The 19,888-nt window shown below is 35.6% G+C and overlaps 1 protein-coding gene across 1 annotated transcript; it reads left to right on the top strand.

Annotated features, from left to right (window-relative positions):
- Positions 1-2,454: 2,454 nt before the first annotated feature.
- LIPI (lipase I) lies at positions 2,455-19,637 on the top strand. The gene is made up of 10 exons (XM_015880240.2): positions 2,455-2,826; positions 6,010-6,386; positions 7,533-7,641; positions 8,483-8,584; positions 9,899-9,988; positions 11,140-11,307; positions 12,786-12,878; positions 15,408-15,519; positions 15,881-16,054; positions 19,319-19,637. The coding sequence occupies exons 1-10, from the start codon at positions 2,748-2,750 to the stop codon at positions 19,404-19,406; spliced, it is 1,392 nt and encodes a 463-aa protein (XP_015735726.1). The 5' UTR covers positions 2,455-2,747; the 3' UTR covers positions 19,407-19,637.
- The last annotated feature ends 251 nt before the right edge of the window (positions 19,638-19,888 follow it).

The following is a 19,888-nucleotide window of genomic DNA, read 5'->3' as shown; positions in this document are numbered from 1 at the left end:
TCAGTAGAAGGGGAAATACATGTAGCTGCAGATCAGGATGTTACAGTTTGCATGAGAATTTATCTTAATTTTGAAAGCCATGCCAGGATTCCATAATATTTTTGGCTGTTATTTTATCAGCATCTTGGGGGGAAGGAAATGAAGTCAAAGAGTGCTGTTTTCTTATCTGTAAATTTAAGTCTTGCACCACAATAAAATGAAGCTTACAGGTATTTTTTAGTTGGAATACTTGGAAAGTCTTTTGGGTTTTTATAATGACTGATATAATGACTGTGGGCTCTCCCAAATGCACTGCAGTTCATTCAGGAGAGGACTACCTTTACATTTCTGAGCTCCTGGTACTCATGCAGGGTACTTACGAGACAGTGCAGTGATCCTCAAGTGGTTTGCACAGGCCACTTTGGAAGCAGATAACTATGAATTCTAATGCAAGAAGAATGTAACCCAAGAAAAGCATAGTACAGAATATGCAGTGAAGAGGCATGAATAACACCTGAACTTCAAGGCTCTCACATCTGATTGTGAACTTGTTATCTGAAGCTCACCGTCCTCTTGTGGGATTTGTGGTAGTGGGATGCCAGTGGAAGCCACTATGTAAACAGTAGTTCAGATTCATGAATTTCCAAGTGGTGTGAGTGTCACTGTTGGTGAACAAAATGTGACAGTGGTCTGTCCCACAAGTACTAGTTCAACAAGCTGATTGATACGGCAGCATTTTCTGAGTGTTCATTTGGTGCTGAAAACTTTTCCAGATCTTTATTTCTGAGGACTTTAAAAAGTTAAATTCTTTTTCATTAGTTGCTATATTAATGTAGGTGATATTTTATTGATTCTATCAACATAGGCAAGGTACTTAACAGACATGTTAGCTGGTTTTTACCTTAGAAGGATCTTAATTTTGTAAAAGAGCAAAGTGTAGGTATAAGAACAATGGCACTAGTTATATGTAAAGGTGCATATATAAGATTTTCTTCTAAGATCAGTGACAGGTTCTTATGTAGATACAGCAGATCATAGATCATTGAATAGCTTAAGTTGAAGGGGACCTTAAAGATCACCGAGTTCCAACCCCCCTGCTGTGAGCAGGGTTGCCAACCAATAAATCAGGCTTGCCCATGATTCCATCCAGCCTGGCCTTGAATGCCTCCACAGTCCCTCTGGACAGCTTGTGCCAGTGCCTCACTACTCTCTGAGTAAAGAGCTTTTTCCTAACATTTAACCTAAATTTCCCATTCATCCCTGTCCTATCACTATCAGGCTATGTAGAAACAGTTCTCTTCCTGCCTATAAGCTCCATTTTAGTAGTGGAAGGTGGCAATTAAGTCTCCCTGGAGCTTTCTTCTGTCCAATCTAAACAAGCCCAACTCCTTCAACCTTTGTTCATAGGAGAGGTACTCCAGTCTTTTGATCATCTTCATGGCCCCGCACTGGACCGGCTCCAACAACTCTGCATCCTTCTTCTACTGGGGCCCCCAGGCTTGGATGCAGAACTCCTGGTGGGGACTTACAAGGGCAGAGTAGAAGGGGAAAATCACTTCCCAGCTGTGCTGGCTATGCCTCTTTTGATGTTTTCCAGGAGCTCATTACTGGTTCCAGTATCAAGCGTTTTCAGTGGCATTTATATGGAGGCTGCCTAACTGTTGTTTGCTTGTGTCCAGTAAGATTTTCTTGTAACATCTGGCTATATTGAAAAGAGCCAACCATACCCTGGGGTATGGTATATAGGATCTGAATTGCTAGTCATTTGAGGTAAGGGACTGTCCCTCTCTGCATTGTGCTGGTAGAGGTTGAATATTAGGAAAAGGTTCTTAATGGAGAGGATGGCTTGGCACTGGAGCAGGCTCCCTAGACCTGCAGTCATGGAAGCAAACTTGCTGGTGTTCAAGAAGCATTTAGGGGAGCTTATAAATAGAAGGGAGACTGACTTTTTACATGGGCAAATAGCATAGGCAACAAGAGGGAATAGTGTTAAACTAAGAAAGGGGAGATTAAAATTAGATATTAGGAGGAATTTTGCTTTACTCAGATGAGGCACTGGAACAGGTTGTGCAGAGGAACTGTGGATACCCCATCTTAGGAGGTGTTCAAGACCAGGCTGGATGGGGTGCTGGGCAGCCTGAGCTGGTGGGTGGCAACACTGCCCCCAGCAGTGAAGTTTGAACTAGATGTTCTTTAAGGTCCTTCCCAACCTATACCATTTATAATTCTATGATTCTTTTAGTTGAAATTGATGATACCTGTAGGTCTTTTCCAACTCAGAATATGATTTTATGATTCTCTGATTATTTTCAAGTTCTTATAGAAAAATTCTTCTGTCACCCCAATGTCTTTTTGTGGCAAGTATCTTTTACCCAGCTCAGTGTTCCTAATTACACGAGTGACAGACTTGAAAAAAAGCATACATGGTGAGCATCTAATGTGATGTACACGTAGTCACTCTGCTTCCTAAGTTCCATGGGTGTAATGGAGTTGTCAGTGATATGTAACGTCAATTGCTTACGTGTCAACCTGGTGATAACCAAAGAGAGGGGGAAATAGATTAAAAAAATAGTCCCAACACTGAAAGCCCAGAAACCACCCTACCTTCTGAAGTCATTCAATAGGAGGAGTCATGAATTGCAGAAGTTTGACCACAGTTTTACTTTCTGCTTCCTAATCTCCATGTAACCTACTTCATCAGTAGCATTCAGTTAAGTTAAAAATCTAGCATGCTATAAGGAAGCATTTAGCTTGTCACTCATTTCAGGATGTTACATAGTACTTTTCTCCGTTTCCGCATGTTAAAGTTGTTTTTCTTCATCTGTTTTGTGTACTGTGTGGAATCAGGTAAGAACTATTATCTTCTTGTCTGTGATATGGACTCAGGGCTCTATTAAGGTAACGAAAACTAACATTTCTTTATTTAAGTTGGCCAAAAGACTAAATCCTGTGTAGTGTGCATAATGAAGCAGAGGGTTGGTGAAGAGAATTTGATCAGTTTGAAACTCAGCCAAAGGTTCTTATTTTAAAGTAAATAGAACAAAGTCTGATACTTTATCTCTCGCTGTACTTTGTACAGAGTCATGCTCAGGTATGTGCACCTTGTACAGAGCTAATTGTAAACTAGATCTAGCATATTAAAGTACGTTTGGAGTTTATTGGCAATTTGCTATGTTGACAGCTTTTCAAGTTAAGTGTTATATTTTAAATAGTAAAATTTAGTTACAGGAAGGCCATGTGAACTTAAGACACGATGGCTACAAACATACACAGGAAAGTTGAAAGTGTGTTCTAACTGATTTAAGCTGCATATTTAACTGCCCAACCCCTGTTTGTATTTTCTCATTGTACAGAAAAGTGTGTTTGATTACTCCCACAAATGTGCACAAAGGGCAGCTGGGTATTGCTTCCAGGTGTCAAAGACAAAGAGACATTTGAAAAAAGTCCCCTTAATGATTCATTACTAAACAATTTAAAACAGTGAATCTGAATGTTTATGTATAGTACTTACCTAATTCACTGTAACCATTTTTCTCTATTCACTTTTCACTCAATGATTCTGCTCCCATTTCTCAGACTTAAGTAAATGAGTTTTCTTCTGTTTCATGTTTCTCAGCAAGTAAATAGGTTTCATCAGTTAAAATGCATTCCTTATGATACTTTTCTCCTTTACATGAACCAGACTGCATCTCTGTTGTATGTCAGTGTCATTCAATTGATTTAGAAAAAGTGAACGATTATTTCTGCGAACCAGATAATGCGACAAGAAATCAAAACATTTAGAGTAATATGAAGAAACTTGTCGACATTTACGATATCTTATTAGAATTCATTTGCATGTTAGAAATGTAGGAATTACATTGTAAGGATCAGGGACAGAGCTTGGATTTAAGAATATTAGGGAAAAAAATGAAATAATTTCATACTTTACCTATGAATTTGATTAGCAAAAATGTAACAAAGTGCCTGTTCTATTATTATATAGTTTGTATGTGATGCTTGTGTGTTTGAATTTTTAGTTTTGTTGTCATTTATTATTGTATGAAAACTAGACATAAACGTGAAATGTTCTTATACCATTTCAGAATCATATCAATTGTATAACATTTTGCCAGGTTCTTGAATACCACTTCCACTAAATTCAAGACAGCTGAGCAGTTCTTGATTCCAGAATTTTTCTTGGATAAATTTCTACAACGAGTTTGAGTTGTCTTCCTGTATCAGCAGTTAGTCAATAACCTGTCCAGTAATCACAATAAAAGTTATTTAAATGATTCAATGTCTATCTTAAGAGAACTGTGATATTAGTTTTGAAATATGGGCAACTTTAATATTTTTCAGATTCTATTCTTACAGGTATTGTCTTTAATTATAAGGTAATAATGGGCACGAAACTGTTGTCTTGTCAATGTGAGACAGTAAGTTTCAGGTCACTCCTTAAATGCTGTAACTTTAATTCCATTCAGGTTTGCAAATTTCCATTGTTTTTTCTGCTGCTCATTCCAGTGGTGACTGCTGAAGTCACTGTAGACATTGGGTTTGTCCTAGAGGTGACTGGTCTAGTTTCCTCAAATAGTGTTGTTTTAGGAACTAAGTTAGTTCTCTGAAATTAGTGTTTCATAAGTTAGTATTATTAGTTTTCTCACTGCATCTTTACTGCATCTTAAGTTTGGTAGTTAAGTTATGCAAATATTACTCAGCTTTTAGATCCACACTATGATATCAAATATATTTTTCAGTTGCTTTGTTACACCTTGTGCTTGCATCCTTTGAAAAACTTTATAAACTGTAGGGGGTTCTGTGTCTGAGAAGATGCACAACTATACTGGATTTGATTGCATGCTGGTAAAAGATGAGCTGGAACTATCTCCCCCTTAACTAAAAAATTACTAAGAAAATCAAGGGTTTTTTTTTTTTTTTTTTTTTTTTTTTTTTTTAAGGAACTGAGTAGGCACTATTCCTCTTCCTAGTTTTGCTTTCTAGAATTTGGCTGTCTCTTGTTTCACAGAATGGGTAATGGCGTGAATATTGACTTTATATGAAGTAGCCCACTAGAGGTCCAGAGACTGGCCCAAATTTATTTGCTCATAAAATGGCTAAAAGTGTAGAGAATCTGGAGTGAGCATACAGAAGAACAGGAGTGAGCATACAGAAGAACAGGCAAAGGAGCTGTGCCCAGAATCCTGAAGTCACTTTCCATGTGGTATCACCTCAATAGCTAAAGGTTCTTTTCTAATTCTTTATGGATTGGTATTGATATGTACACAGGAAAAAATAGAAATCTTCATAGACTCTTGGAAATCTCCATCCTTATGTTGGTCCTGACTTATCTAAAGCTTAAGCTCTTGTACCACAATTGTCTGAGTATAGAAATGCTAAACACTGTGTGTTTTCTTATGTCCCCTATGTGCAACAATCTTACAGCTTCTTATTTTTTTCAGATCCAGAACAGTATCCTTTGTTTCTTTATTTGTTGGTAATGGTGTAATTGGGTCAGTCCACAATTAGAGAAGGATGCTGGATCATTCTTTATTGTTTCTTGTTGGTAGAACAGCCAATAAGGTGTAAGAGTTAGGAACTTTCACACCCCTGGCAGAAAAGGGGAAGAAAAAAACACAGCAGTCTTCCTGTTTTATACATCACACACTGGTTGTGATAAAGGAAGAACCTACATTTGATGGTTAAGCCAATGATTTTATCAACACTAGATGCGAATTTGTAATTCGAAACAATTATAGTTCAGAAATATTTAGAAAGCTTGGTTTCATATTTGTTTGGAAGAACATAGTGATGTCTGCAAAGTAAATAGTTTAACTCTGGTTCTTTGACATTCAGTACTCATTCTGGCACGTCATTCCAAAGACCTGTAGTGAATACAGTGCAGATTCTTCACATTTAGTGGGTGAATGTAGAAAAGAAAGTGAAGAGGCGATATTTCATGTGATATTTCATATTTCATCATGACTCTCCAGATTACGGTCTAATATTTAGATTATTTATTTATTTATTTATTTATTTATTTATTTTCAGATGAGGAGGAAAAATGTCCTGAATTTACAGATCTTAATATAGGCTATGCTTTGTCTGGAACAGAACTTCAAGTCCAGCTACTACTATACACAAGGGAAAATCAAGATTGTTCTGAGAGACTCATTGAACATAATGTTACTTCATCTGAGTATCTTAATACCTCCAAGAAAACTGTCTTTGTTATTCATGGCTTCAGACCAACAGGATCTCAACCGGCATGGCTAGGTGAAATGAAGAAGCTCTTACTGTCTTCTGAGGATATTAATCTCATTATAGTTGATTGGAATCGTGGTGCTACAACTGTGATTTATACAACTGCTGTTGAAAACTGCAGAAAAGTTGCAGAAATACTGAAGAACTATGTTGACCAGATGCTGGTAAGACATAGAGCTGTATCTGTCTAAATAAGCTTAAATAGCATAGTTTGTGTGAAAATGAGTGTTTAAAATATATTTATGTCTAAAGAGAAGCACAGTGAGCAGTATTAAGTGATGTTCCTTTAACAAAGTATTTACTAACTTTGGATGCAATTTTAATTTCTCATGCCTTCTCATTTCTCTTTCACTGAATATATGTATAGAAGTGCATCTCATTCCTTTAGCCAGCTGGAATTTTTAGGTCTTTTGGAAACAGAGAAAGCACCTGTGGGAAGGTACAGTGAAAGCTATTTAAGTAATACAAAACAATTAGATATTGCAAAACATCACACATTTTTACCATTAATAAATTACTGTAATTGAGGACTTCAAAAGAAAAATCACTGATCGATATATCAACATATATCAACATTTGTCTCAAAGTCACATATACTTCTGGATTCTAGAGGCGGTTGATGAAAGAATTTTGGTGCCAGTGTTCTTCAGTGGGCCTTAAATTTATATCTGTAATCAAATGAATAAAAAATCTTATAGCATCTTTTATTCCATTTATCCCCCAGCTATCTGTTCCATACTTGCAAGCTGTTGAAAGGTCTGTGGTAATTCATTTTGAGATGCTTTAAAATTTCAGATTCTACTTGTCATCCCATCATTTTGCAGATATTCTCACAGGTGTATTGTAATAGAGTACTGCTTTCCTTGGGGAATGGCCATGTTAGGCCTTTCCTACAAGTGAACATCAGACACCATTATTCATCTGAGCTTTGTTAATGGTATAGTATTTTTATCTATTTTTCAGGAAAGATAAAGCAGAAGGTTTTTTCCCCCTAGTCTGTGATTTTGGTTCATTTTTCTTGTATCTGGTGATTGTCTTCCTCTTCTGTCTTTGTGTTCTCCTTCTTCAAATAAGCTGGTGTGACTGGAAGAAATGTGACTCAGGCTTCCTTTCTACATTCTTATAGGCATTTCATAGTTACTGCATTATATAACTAGTACAGAATTTCAAACTGAAACAAAGTTTGTAATTTCCATTTGTTTTTAAAGTTAGAGTTAGATATAGAGTATCAGCCAAATGCAAACGTTAAATCAGTCTTCTGATGCCTAGTTAACCATGAGTGTGTTTTGTTTTCTATTGTTTTCTCATAGGCAGCTGGAGCTTCTCTTGACTCTATGTATATGATTGGTGTTAGTCTGGGGGCTCATATTGCTGGTTTTGTTGGACAGAAGTATAAAGGCAAACTTGGCAGAATTACGGGTAACGCTTTTAATCCTGAGACTTGTATTCTAATGCACTTTGCTTGCTCATCATAGTTGTGGATCATATTGACTCTAGCACTGAAATAATGACATATAAGTACTGATTATTTAGGAACATACAATAAGGAAAATGCATCAATTGTATAAGTGAAAAAAATAAAAATAGATTCTTCCTTAAGGACATAAGTTACAGTTTTAAATTCCCAATTTGTTCACTTCTAGTCTCCCAAATGAAAACTGAATGTTACATCCAAATATCACTTAAGCAATATGCTGAGTTTCTGCATAGTTGATGGAGTCTAAGATTTCCAAATCTTCTTCAGATTAAAATGTGATAAAAAAACTAGCATTTCACTTATTTTTCTATAACAACTGTTACAAATTCTAATACTAACCTGTGAAATGATTGAGGCTTGCTTGAAGTTGTCTCCATCCAAGCTATCTCCATCTTGAGTTCTGGTGGCAAGAGTAGTTACGTTTCATTACATTTTTATTCTTATGAAATATATATTAGGAATGATATTTTCTGGGGGAAAAGAGAAAATGAATTCATCTGATTTGATCCTTAATATAATTTGCTTGTAGTTCTTCTGGAGAATGGGGAGATGAGCACAACATACTAGAAGAGAGAGAAATTCAAAGATCTGGGTTCATTACTCCTGTGCTAGGACCTCATGCTTTGCTTAGCATGTAGAAAACTGGAAACTATGTTTTTTCTTATTATCATTACTCCTAAAAAAATGTGTGAGTCAATAATAAATAATACTCTAACGTCAGTCTTGAGTGTAACTTTAGAAACAGACATTAGAATGTGTAATGCTAGCATTATTTTTATGCAGGTCTTGATCCAGCAGGCCCTTTGTTCAATAGTGTACTACCAGAGGACAGATTGGATCGTACTGATGCACAATTCGTTGATGTAATTCATACGGATACTGATGGTAACTTGAACTTTACTATTTCAACTTGAGGAAAGGCAGAAAAGGGAAAGGGAATTGTTAAGCTGTTTTGGGAACATCCATATAGCGTTGCAGTAGTTTTGTGTTGTTGTGTGGATTTCTGGGCTCTTGACTCTTGACAACATGTATGCTGTTAAAGTCTCTTGCATGTTATTATGGTATGTTTCTCAAGTAAATGAGACTCATCTTCACTTATGAACTAAGCATTCATGACCTGTTATTGTTTCATTTCAATAACTGAACCTGAAAGTATTGGAGTAGCTCTCATTTCCAACAGCTAACTAAAGGTACATGTAGATAACTTTGGAGTCATGAGTCTATTGAATGCCATGCAAGTGTAGTCATTTATGTCTGTTTTGTTATAGTATATGACTTCTGAATCAAAACAAAAAAAGAACTTTGCACATTGAATAAAACTGCACACATTGCATTAATTTACAAGATTATTCTTTGCAAAATAGTTTAGCATGAATATCCTCTTATTATGATAGAGTCATTGAACCTGTATGTTGAAATTCAGTCATTATCACCTAATTAAAGTCTGTTCTCAGAAAACCAGACTCAGTTCTATCACTGCACAGATCTACTGCTTACAATTCAAAATAGAATCTCATTATTGTAAGAATGTTGTAGTCTGCTTCATCTATACAATAATCTGGTTTTGTTTTCTTCCCAAAAATAGAAGCAAACCTTTCAAATCTACCACACTTGTCACAAATTTCCCATCAGTTTCTTTAATGGTACTAATATATAGCATCTTACTATACAAACTTATATATGAAGCTGTAAAATACCAATTATTTGTAATGCTCCCATTAAGTAAATAAGAAAGCTAAAAAGAAAGATAGGTCAGATTGAGCTAAATCTCTCTCTCATGGGACAGGAGAAGTTTGGATTTTTCTACTGTGGTGCACTGTTTATATTAGTGTAGTTCAGAATCCAATCTTGTGCAAAAAATGGGAAATACTACTCAATTGTACACTGGTAATTAATTTTTGTTGCTAGAGAGTGCATGAGTTTCATAAATTTCATTGTGCAAATACAAAATATCTACAGTACTGCAGAGTTGCTTCTGTTCTATCCATTTTATTGTGCTTAATAAGAGTCAATAAGAGTGAATAACTTTCTTAAAAGAAGGAAAAAATCATGAATTTCAACTCAAGATTAATATCATTAAAAACAAACAATATATTTCAAATGTTTTCCTTAAAATCTCCATATTATTTTGTAATACATTTATATAATAAATTGTTCATTGGATAATTCTGCTTAAGTTTTAATTTGTGATGTTTTTAGCACTAGGTTTCAAGAAACCTTTAGGAAGCATTGATTTTTATCCAAATGGAGGAAAGGATCAGCCTGGTTGTCCACAAACTGTATTCAGTGGTAAATAAAAGTTTGTTCAATTAAAGGGAAATGACTTCAAGATCTAATAAGAAAAGATTAACCTGAAAATGGACTCTGCACATACTCAATAATATGGGGTCTGAGGGCATTGTATGCTTACTCTTTCCTTTCTCATTCACATTCAACATATGAAAAATAACACAGATATTGTTCTATTTTTTATAGTGAACTTTCCATAAGCATGCATATTCCATTGTATCTTTCTTATTGTATATATAACCTGCATGTAATTATCATTTTTTTCCCATATTCATATGTGGCCAGGGGTGAGGGAAAGTGCTGTGGGGGAAGATGTGAATGGTTTGGGCAGGGTTACCTGCATATGACACAGAAAGCAAGGGTTTTAGGTCTTTACTATGTGTCTTGAGTTACATCTGGTTGGCAAAGATGTCTTAGGTTTTGAACAGGACTTTTGTACTCATCAAGAAGAAAGCACTTTATTGCATGATGTTTTCCTGCAGAACTGCAATAGTTTCAGCCTCCATAAATTTGAAGAAAAGTTGCTATCATTTTTATTTACTCATTTTTGGTATATATAGAAATGTCCATATTTCTATTACAACTCTGCATATTGCTGGTATGAATTATAGCTGCATCAAAAGCACAGGGCTTCCACGTGGGTGCCTGTGAGTATGGCACGGTCCCTTAAGAGGTATCATCCTTATCCACACATTTCTTTTTTTGCTAGGAGGGAAAGGATTTTTTTATACATAAACCTGGATGGAAGAAATTCTGAAGTGCTATTTACAGCAGCTTTTCTACCTAAATGTTACACTTAGCTAACTGACTGTAAGGCCAATTGTAGTGCAGGCTCGTGCTTGATAATAAAGTGGTGACAATTTTGATAGAGAGTAGTAGACAGACTGTTTCTTGCATATAAAATCCTGCAGATATTTTTCTTCATACCTCCAATATTCATAACAGTCCAATTCAATTTCTTCTTGATGTGTTTGTGTATCCTTTTTTTTTTTTTTTTTTTTTTTTTATGTTTGAAGGTCAACTAAACAGGGAATAAAATCATGGCTAACAAAGAATGACCTAGTTAAGTTGAAAATCCAGTTAATATCTTTTCTTTCCTGAAGAAAAATTATGATGCATTACATGGATATTTTATTTTTTCTTTCCTGAAGGTTTTCAGTATTTTAAATGTGACCACCAAAGGTCTGTCTTTCTCTTCTTATCATCTTTGAAAAGGAAGTGCAACATAACAGCATATCCTTGTGACTCCTACTTAGAGTATAGGAAAGGAAAATGTGTTGATTGTGAAGCTTTCCAACCAATGTCCTGTCCAGTACTGGGTAAGAATTACTCTGCTTTGGAATGGGTGAGATTTTCCAAGGAATTCAGACTTGCTCTTTCTGGGCTTTCACCAGAGATCTGTAGAATATAGTTAAGGAATCAACAAATTGGTTGAGTACAGAGCTGCACACTGTTTTAAACTGTATAAAGTTTAAGGCTTAATCTTCTTCACAGTTATCTCTGTTGGAGTACTGAATGTTCCTAATCTTTATCAGGCTTTCTAGACTGAAATGGATTCAGAATGCATTTTATCTCTATAGATAAACTGCTTCTGCTTAGTCCATCATGTTCGGCTCTCATACTGTGCTACCATTCCTAGAGAACCTGTGTTTTTTGTTTGAGAGTAATAACATTTATACCAACTTCATGGAGTCTCTGGATCTTCTTTTTGAATCAAATTCTTATTTGTAGAGGCTTTAGTTGTTTGGGGCTTTATTACTTTTAAAGAAGATCTAGAGACAATTTGAAAGCAGCTACAGTAACGTGAGCATTTGCTAGATGGCAGGGCAGGATTTTCACTAGAACTACATTTTTAGAGTATGTAAACAGAAGTTAACTTCCACTTCATACTCTATCTTCTTCACATCCTTAAATTCATATACTAGGTCAAGTCTGAAGAGAAAGCCCAGACATATCTGTATGCTACTTTACAATAAGAACCTGCTATTACAGTACTTTATAGTAGGATGAGAAGACTTGAGTACTTCCCCAGAATTGTTATTAGCCATTTTTGATGCAAGTTGGGAGATTTCCTGAGCTGAAGAAATATTTGACCAATCAGCTGACACCTTTTTTTCTTTTTTAAATACCCATAAAACTAGTAAGGAAACGTCAGGTTGCTGCATCTGGGAACTGGGTAGAAAAACAGCATCCTTCTTACTCAGGCTTTTCCACTTGCTGTCTTGCAGTGACCTCTGCAGCCTAGATCTAGCCCTCACTGTATATTCTAGTTAAATAAATGAGACAGACAAAATGTCATCAGCTATTTTAGAAACAAGGACTATTATTAAGACCCAAGACCAGAAAGCAAATTGCATAAAATGAAAATACATTGCATCCAAGAATTTAATAGATGTCTAATATTTTATTAGAGAATAGCCACAGTTATAGACTACAGGGTTTAAAAATGCTTACTTTAATGACTCAAGAAAGAAAGGAACAAATTTTACTAAATCTGAACCTGTTCTGTACTTTTTTAGGTTTATTTTTATTACCTCTGTAGTGTTTTATAAACACCATTTTTTGAACCTAGACTAAATAAATTCCAGCTATTGGATTCTGATAATTTTAGTCATACTAATGAATGATAAAAATGAAATACATATATATTACATTCTGTTATACTTAGGGGATTCCTGCATTTTCCAAGTCAATTACTTTCTAATACAATGTTTTAGAAAGTTAAAGCCAAATCTGTAACTTTTGTGTGTCATATTGCTAAATATCTGAAACAAAACATTTAAACTTTCAATTTCAGGTTATTATGCTGACAGCTGGAAAAAACAGTTAATTTTCAGAAATTCACCAGTGAGAGCTTATTTTGATACTTCAGATAAAGACCCATTCTGCAGTGAGTAACTAAATACACATGCATACACATGTATACACAGCAAACTCTGCATGAAGTGTTATGTTTGTCATTTGTTATCTGATTTGAAGTGAATGCATGTTAAGATTAGTAGGGTATTGTTCATTGCAGTATGAAAGGGTGGAATAAACCACGAGCTAAGCATAAGTCTGCAGCCTGGGGGAAGGAGAAGAGTGATTATGGCAGAAGAGTTAGGAATACGTGAACTGAGAAAGAAATACGACTTCAAAAGTAATGAGATTTACTGTCAGAGGAATAAGGAAGCTGAAAAATGAGAATCAAGTGACAGGGGAAAAAATGGACTGTGTGAATCTGCCCAGATGGAAAAATTCCTGTCATTTTCAGAGAGCAAAACCCTAATGCCAGGTTGGAGGAAGAAACACTTGTATGTTCCTCCCTAGAAAGGGAAGTGTCCAAAGTGAACTAAAGTTGCTCTTGCTTTTTAAGTTCTGTATCTCCATGTGAGGAAAAAAGTGGAGTGAAAACCTAGTTAACTTTATTAGGGTTATGCTACGCTGAAATGAGCACTCATGGCATGGGGCTTAGCTAGAACAGTTTAGATATTTAACTTTCCATCCAGAGGGCTAAATTCTTATCTAATTTCTGTTTTTATCAAGAAAATCTACACTCTTCTTCTAAATGATAATGTTACAGGTTCTTTGATTTGGTGCATAAGGATGAGCTTAGATGGAACTAAAGTGAAATTTCCTATTAACTTTTTTCATAATCTTGGCAAGCTTTGAGACCAGAGACTGAATATCTCTTGCTACTACGTTAATTGTGCTTACTTCATCACCATTTCTGCCAAAAGGCTTTGGAGAGGTTAATGAAGGTGTGATAGATACTACATAACATGGTGGTAGGGTTATTTATACAGCTGACTGATAAAAAATGTTGTCTTGGTGTGCAGTGAAAAAGACTTGGATAACAAAGCCCAAGGTACAAACTTCAATTTGCTTACATATATGCATTCAGTGTGGCAGATGGAGGATGAACAACATTTGGGTCGCTGATTGCACTTCAAGTGTGACAAACTTAAAACTGCAGAGGTGCCCTCTGTACACTCCAGACTCTGCCCAGACCTTCTTCAGTAAACCGCCCAAGTCAAATCTTCTCCCACTGGCCCTTCCTGACCCACATAAGAAAAATAATTCCTCTTCCCAGTGATCTTTCTGCTGAACTACATGTTTGCAAAAACCACTCCTCTCCCCCTATCAGGTTGGCTTGGAGTTTGCTCTTTTTTGCTCTCAAGGCTGAATGGGCCACTTGTTCTCCTTGTCTTATTCCTCCCGGATTAAAATATGGCTTTTCTTTGCTTTTATATTTGTTAAATGTCTGGGCATTTATCAGAGATCCATGTAGGGAAAGTTCTGGTTCTTCCTGGTGGAAAAATGTAACACATAATAAAAAGTATTACATACAGTAGTTTAGAACAGGGGTGTCAGAAGAAAGAAAACAGATTAATACAAATATTGGAGATATATGGAAAGGAATAATAAGTGTTGTAATGACAGCATAAGTTTTAGGGAAAATATGTGGAGTTATGAATAAAAATAAGTGTAATAAAATGGTCTGAAAAAGAGGCAGTTTACTAACTAAGCCTTATTTGAATTCTTAGATGTTTAGAAACATGAGAAAATAATAGAAATAAACAAGAGTCTGTAAACTAAGCTAATAGTGTAAACATGACAGCAAGCTTTTCATTCAAGGTGAGTCTCAGTCTTTTAGTAGTGAATTTTAAAGACTAACATCACATAAAAATGACAAAAAAGTTTGAATTGGATTCCTCACTTAGTAAAGCTGTACCTCCTCTGGATAGCCATAGCACAATTACAGTATGAGTGGTGGATGCAGAAGTGCACTAGAAGGCTAGGTCAGCGTTTCTTAATGTGTGGCAGGACAGATCATGTGTGTGCTGTCCTCCAGAATAATGTCTCTCTTCAGCAGTTGCATCCTGACTAATCTGCTCACCTAGCTAACCTCCCACCTTGCCAATCCACAAAGCTTGCACAAGTGCTGTTCCTCTCTCTTCCTGCCAGTGTACCTCTTCTATTTTCTGGACACTTAACTTTTGTAGATAATGTGGTAGTTTCACCACATTACTAACTCAAACATCTCCACTTTGCAAAGCTTGCCAAGAACTGAAGGTGCCACGTAGGACTTAATTTTCCTTTGTTTCATTAGGCAGGTCAAGCTTTTCATGTTAACTATGTTGGCAGTTTTTTTTCTTATGCAAATCCTTTTTATGTAAAAATTGAAAGAAATTACACATTAATTACACAGAACTCTAGGCAGCCATTTGGATGAAACAGTTTTTTTCTTCTTTTTCTTTTTTATTTCTTTTTATTTATTTATTTTTCCAGTATTCTTTTTATTCTGATTTGAGCTGGTATCCTCAAGTAAAGGATCACTATTACTACCCTGTAAATGCTTTTGGCAGAGTACTACTAGCAGTCGTGTACTGTCAAGGTTCATTTCTTGAATCTTACTATTTCCCATTTCTTTTTGCAGTGTACAACTATTTACTGGATATTACTGTTTGGAATAAAAGCATTAGGAGAGGTTTCATTAAAGTTAAAATAACAGATCATGCTGGAAATACAGTAGAGTCACAGACAAATAGGTATGTCATGATTTATCCCCCTATTTTTTGTTATCTCCTTACAGAACTAATTTCCCAAGTTTTCTAAACCTTGCTTTAGACGTGTTAGCCTAAGTCTAAAGTTATCATCAAGTTGTTAAGTCTTGACCACAGTTCCTTTTCCTGGATCTGATATGGCTCAGTGCAAGAGGCAACACTCCTCATAATGAAATGATCCTTTCTTCCTTTACGAATTATGTCCCTTAATCCCTGAATCTTGGTCTTTGTTCTGAATGCTTTCTGGTGATCTGTAAGACCTCTGCCCTTAGTAATAATAGTGAATATTTCTTAGATTAAAAAAGAAACAGAAACAAAACTGACTGGAAATTATATTTTTCTTTAGTGATGTGACAACATTTCAGCAATACAAAAGAGTCAAAATATTAACTGGATTTTACCAGGATTTTGAGAAAATATCCAAAATTTCATTGACCTTTTCTACGAAGACTTTAGTAGGCCAGAAATACAAGCTTAAGGTTCTTCAGATGAGACTGAAAGCACTTAATAATCCAGAAAGGTGAGTGTCATGTATCAAAGTTGTGTATCAGTCAAACTGCTCATGAGGACTTGCCTCTATTGACTTTTTTATTACATATTCATAAATGCATGAATGTCCTTCTAATCCTCTCTCTCAAATTCCTTGTATGGAAGAAGTGTTCTGTACGTCAATGTCTAGTGCACAGCATTCTCAGTTTGTATCTCTTGCGCCTGTAAAAGTCATGCATGTTCCTTATTACAACAGGCTGTTGAGACTTTCAGGTCTAAGGGAGCTCTTAAGGACCACTTATGCAGGCTAGCCTGACTTAAATCAGCAGAGACAGCCTGGTGAATTCTCTTCCTGAAGATGAATTTTATGAAGTACTTTTCTGATTTTAATTATGTGTCTGCACACAGCTTTCTGCATTCAGATATGGAATGAAGTACTTCAGATGCTTTGATGACTGGAATAAGCTTTTAGTCCTGTGGCTTTGTGAGGACTTTGATGGTAAAGATCCTCCAAGACCAAAATATGCAGTCTGTGCTTGCTTGCACTTAAAATGAAATAATCCATGTTTATTATACTGAGTGCTGTTACTATTCTTTCATTATTTATTTATGTTTTGAAATATTTTACCAGCATTACTATGTGTTCATTTTTCACATCTCAAAGTTACCTGTACCATAGCATTAGCAATTACAATTTTTATTTTCCAACTTGTGATAATAGCGTATTACAAACAATAGTACGGAAATGCACTGGAGAATCAGTATTACTGTGTTTTAGAGTTATAATGCGTATTTCTTCATACAAATGGCAGATTCAACGAAGACCAAATTTAAAATAAAATCTGCACAGTGGGTATTAGGAAGTTTTTTACTGTGAGTGTACTTAGACTCTAGAACAAGCTTCCTAGAGAGGTGGTTGATGTCCCATGCCTGTCAGTGTTCAAGAGGCATTTGAACAATGCCCTCAGTAATATACTTTAACTTTTGGTTAGCTCTGAAGTGGTCAGGCATTGGACCTGATGACCTTTGAAGGTCCCTTCCAATATCCCCTTTCCTTTCCTTCCCTTTCCATCCACCCTTCTTCCCTTCCCTTCCCTTTCCCTTCCCTTCCCTCTCCCTTCCCTTCCCTTCCTCTTTCCCTTCCCTTCCCTTCCCTTCCCTTCCCTTCCTTCCCTTCCTTCCCTAAATCCTATCAACCTTACCCTTCCCTTCCCTTTCCCTCCCTTCACACTCCCTTCCCTTCCCTTCCCTTCCCTTCCCTTCCCTTCCCTTCCCAAATAACTAATGAGTGAGAATATTCTTTCTTATTTATACTTACTTTACTTATATTCTACTTACAGTGAATATTCCTTTTTGGTTTTGACTTTTCTCAACCTGTTAGTCTGACTCTTGTTAGTCTTAAAGTAATATGCACTTGATTTAATATAAGATCCCCTAAAATCTTTATGGAGCTTTATCAGATGTCATGTAGTCACATTAGATGTTTAAAGATAATGATGGAAAGACGTGTGTTGAATCAGCATGCGAAGGTAATTTAAATGCAGATGTTACATCACCATTGGTTAGTATAATTACATAATTGCTCAATGTAATTGTGACTACCTATATTTACCTTATTTAGTTACTTGTAATTACACCAATTACTTGAATACAGGATAATCAACTAGAAACTACCTTAAAAATATTTAAATTATTCACATAGCAAAGTAGTAGGTGAAAAACAGGGACAGATACAGAGATAAAAGACAATAGGAGTCTCTCTCTGCTCTGATTTGGGTTGAGAGTGAACAATGGGATATCACTGAAAACTGTTTACTGACCTATTATTCTCAGAGATGGTGTGTAAATGTGGGAGTGCTAAGGAATAAATATAATTTTCTGAATAAAAAATATAATTTTTTATCTACTGAATATCTACTGAACAAAAGAGTGGACAAAGCCCTTGCTTTTCATGTCAGAGAAGACATGTGGAGTAAAAGTTTCTGAATGCCTTACTTCCCAAAAATATTTGTGTTTTGTTCCTTCTTTGGAGAGCCAAACCTACTCACCATGCTCCCATTCAATGTACTCGATAATGACAAACTTAGATGGATTTCACTTCAAATGTGATACAGTATGTTGGAAACTATGTTTTTATTCCTGGCATTCATCATCATGTCTAAGTACAGTATTCCTTGTGATTAGATAGAATCCTTCCGAAATGACCTCTTTTGGGGAACAGGCTCTGTAAACATACTCAGCTGTTGTGTTGCTGAAATGCAGCATTGTAAACTGAAATTAAAAACCCAAGAAACGTATCCAAGTAATGATCTTACATTTCTCCGGTGGAAATTTTGTCCTCTGAATTCTCTCACAGGATTTTTAAGGATTTTTAAAATGCTTTCAATTTCTGTGCTTTCATGCCTTTTTTTTTCCCTCTCTCTCTACAAAAATAATATAGTAGTAAACTGTTATATTCAAATCAAAACAAATTGTGGATGAGGGACTGCATTAAATTCTATTTTGTATTATACAAGCTACCAGAATTTGTCTTGATCATCTCAGTTGGAAAATCTACTGCCTTAGCTTTGTGAAGTCTTTGATGGGCCTCAAAAATCTGTCAGTATCACATGCAGGTGATCACATGTAGGTGGAGCCATCCCTGGTTGGAAATCTCACACTAATGGGCAACAGCAAAGGTGTATGGCACAACATTCTTGGCTTTTTTTCCCTTAGGTGTTTCACTGTATGTGTCAGTTATATGTGAATTGTGTTGTACTGCCAGTTCAAACCAATGTGGATAGTTTTGAATAAAACAAGTAACATGTAGCTTTATATGCCCTTAGAGAAAAGAGTGTGCTAGTCATTTGTTGGTCCAGTCCAGCTCACACTATTTATTTATAGTAGTTCATGAAGGACAGAGATATCATCTCTGCCCTACATGTGCAGTTAGCTTCCTTTCACATCAAAAGGTAAAATCTGGTGCGTAAGAGGCACCTTTCATGACATCTATATGTGTTTGTGAAGTATTGCACAGTAATGTTAGTAACTTTCAGTTCAGATTAATATGAGAGTCTTCATACTCATGCTACTATGCTTCATCTATCTGGTGTTCTGGTTGTATATAATCTGGCAAAACTATGCTAGTGATGTACAATATAGGGTTATAAGCTTTGACAAGAAGACGTTTTTTGTTGTCCTGAGTACCATCTCTGAGAGTTGGTAAATATTGGAATTGTAATCAAGATACTAAAAGATTTTTCAATTGATTTTAAAACTTCTGTTATGCACACTTTTTCTGTTCCTACTTTCATAGGCTACAGCTGTGCAGATATGATTTTGTACTGATGGAGAACACTGAACTGACCTTCAAGCCTATCCCTTGCCCAGAGAAGAGTACATGAAGAGAGAGAGATTCTACTAACATAATTTTTCTCATGGCAATGACATTTTGATTCTTCCTCAGGATAAAGACTGCAATGAGAAGGAAATGAGATAAGCTAGATTTATTTTCAAGAGTCTATGTGGTAATATGCATTACTTCCTTTGAGAGCCTTAGGCTGAAATTCATTGAAATGTTCAGATACCTCTGTATTTCGGAAATTTTAATAAAATAAATGTATCATGGTAAAGAACATACAGTGATCTATTAGTTATTATTTGTTAGCAGTGAGACAACTACTGAATTAAAGATGAATTATCTGCATAATCTTGGCACATCATTAATCACGTCATACATATATTTAATTATTATAATTTTTAATGGATTTTACATTGAAACATAATTATCTGTCTACTAAGTAAAGTTAATATACTGTACATGTGATCTACAGATCTAATATACAGCAGTTTTGCTGTGCTATGTTCACTGGGTAAATTAATCCAC

This window comes from Coturnix japonica, chromosome 1, assembly GCF_001577835.2.
Source record: "Coturnix japonica isolate 7356 chromosome 1, Coturnix japonica 2.1, whole genome shotgun sequence".
Lineage (NCBI taxonomy): Eukaryota > Metazoa > Chordata > Aves > Galliformes > Phasianidae > Coturnix > Coturnix japonica.
The sequence above is the reverse complement of the archived record's forward strand: the minus strand, read 5'-3'. Positions and strand labels throughout refer to the sequence as shown.

Coding starts and splice junctions, on each gene's coding strand:
- LIPI (XM_015880240.2), top strand. CDS start 2,748: ATGTTACATAGTACTTTTCTCCGTTTCCGCATGTTAAAGTTGTTTTTC. Junction 6,387..7,532: donor ACTATGTTGACCAGATGCTG/GTAAGACATAGA, acceptor GTTTTCTCATAG/GCAGCTGGAGCTTCTCTTGA. Junction 12,879..15,407: donor AGATAAAGACCCATTCTGCA/GTGAGTAACTAA, acceptor TTCTTTTTGCAG/TGTACAACTATTTACTGGAT.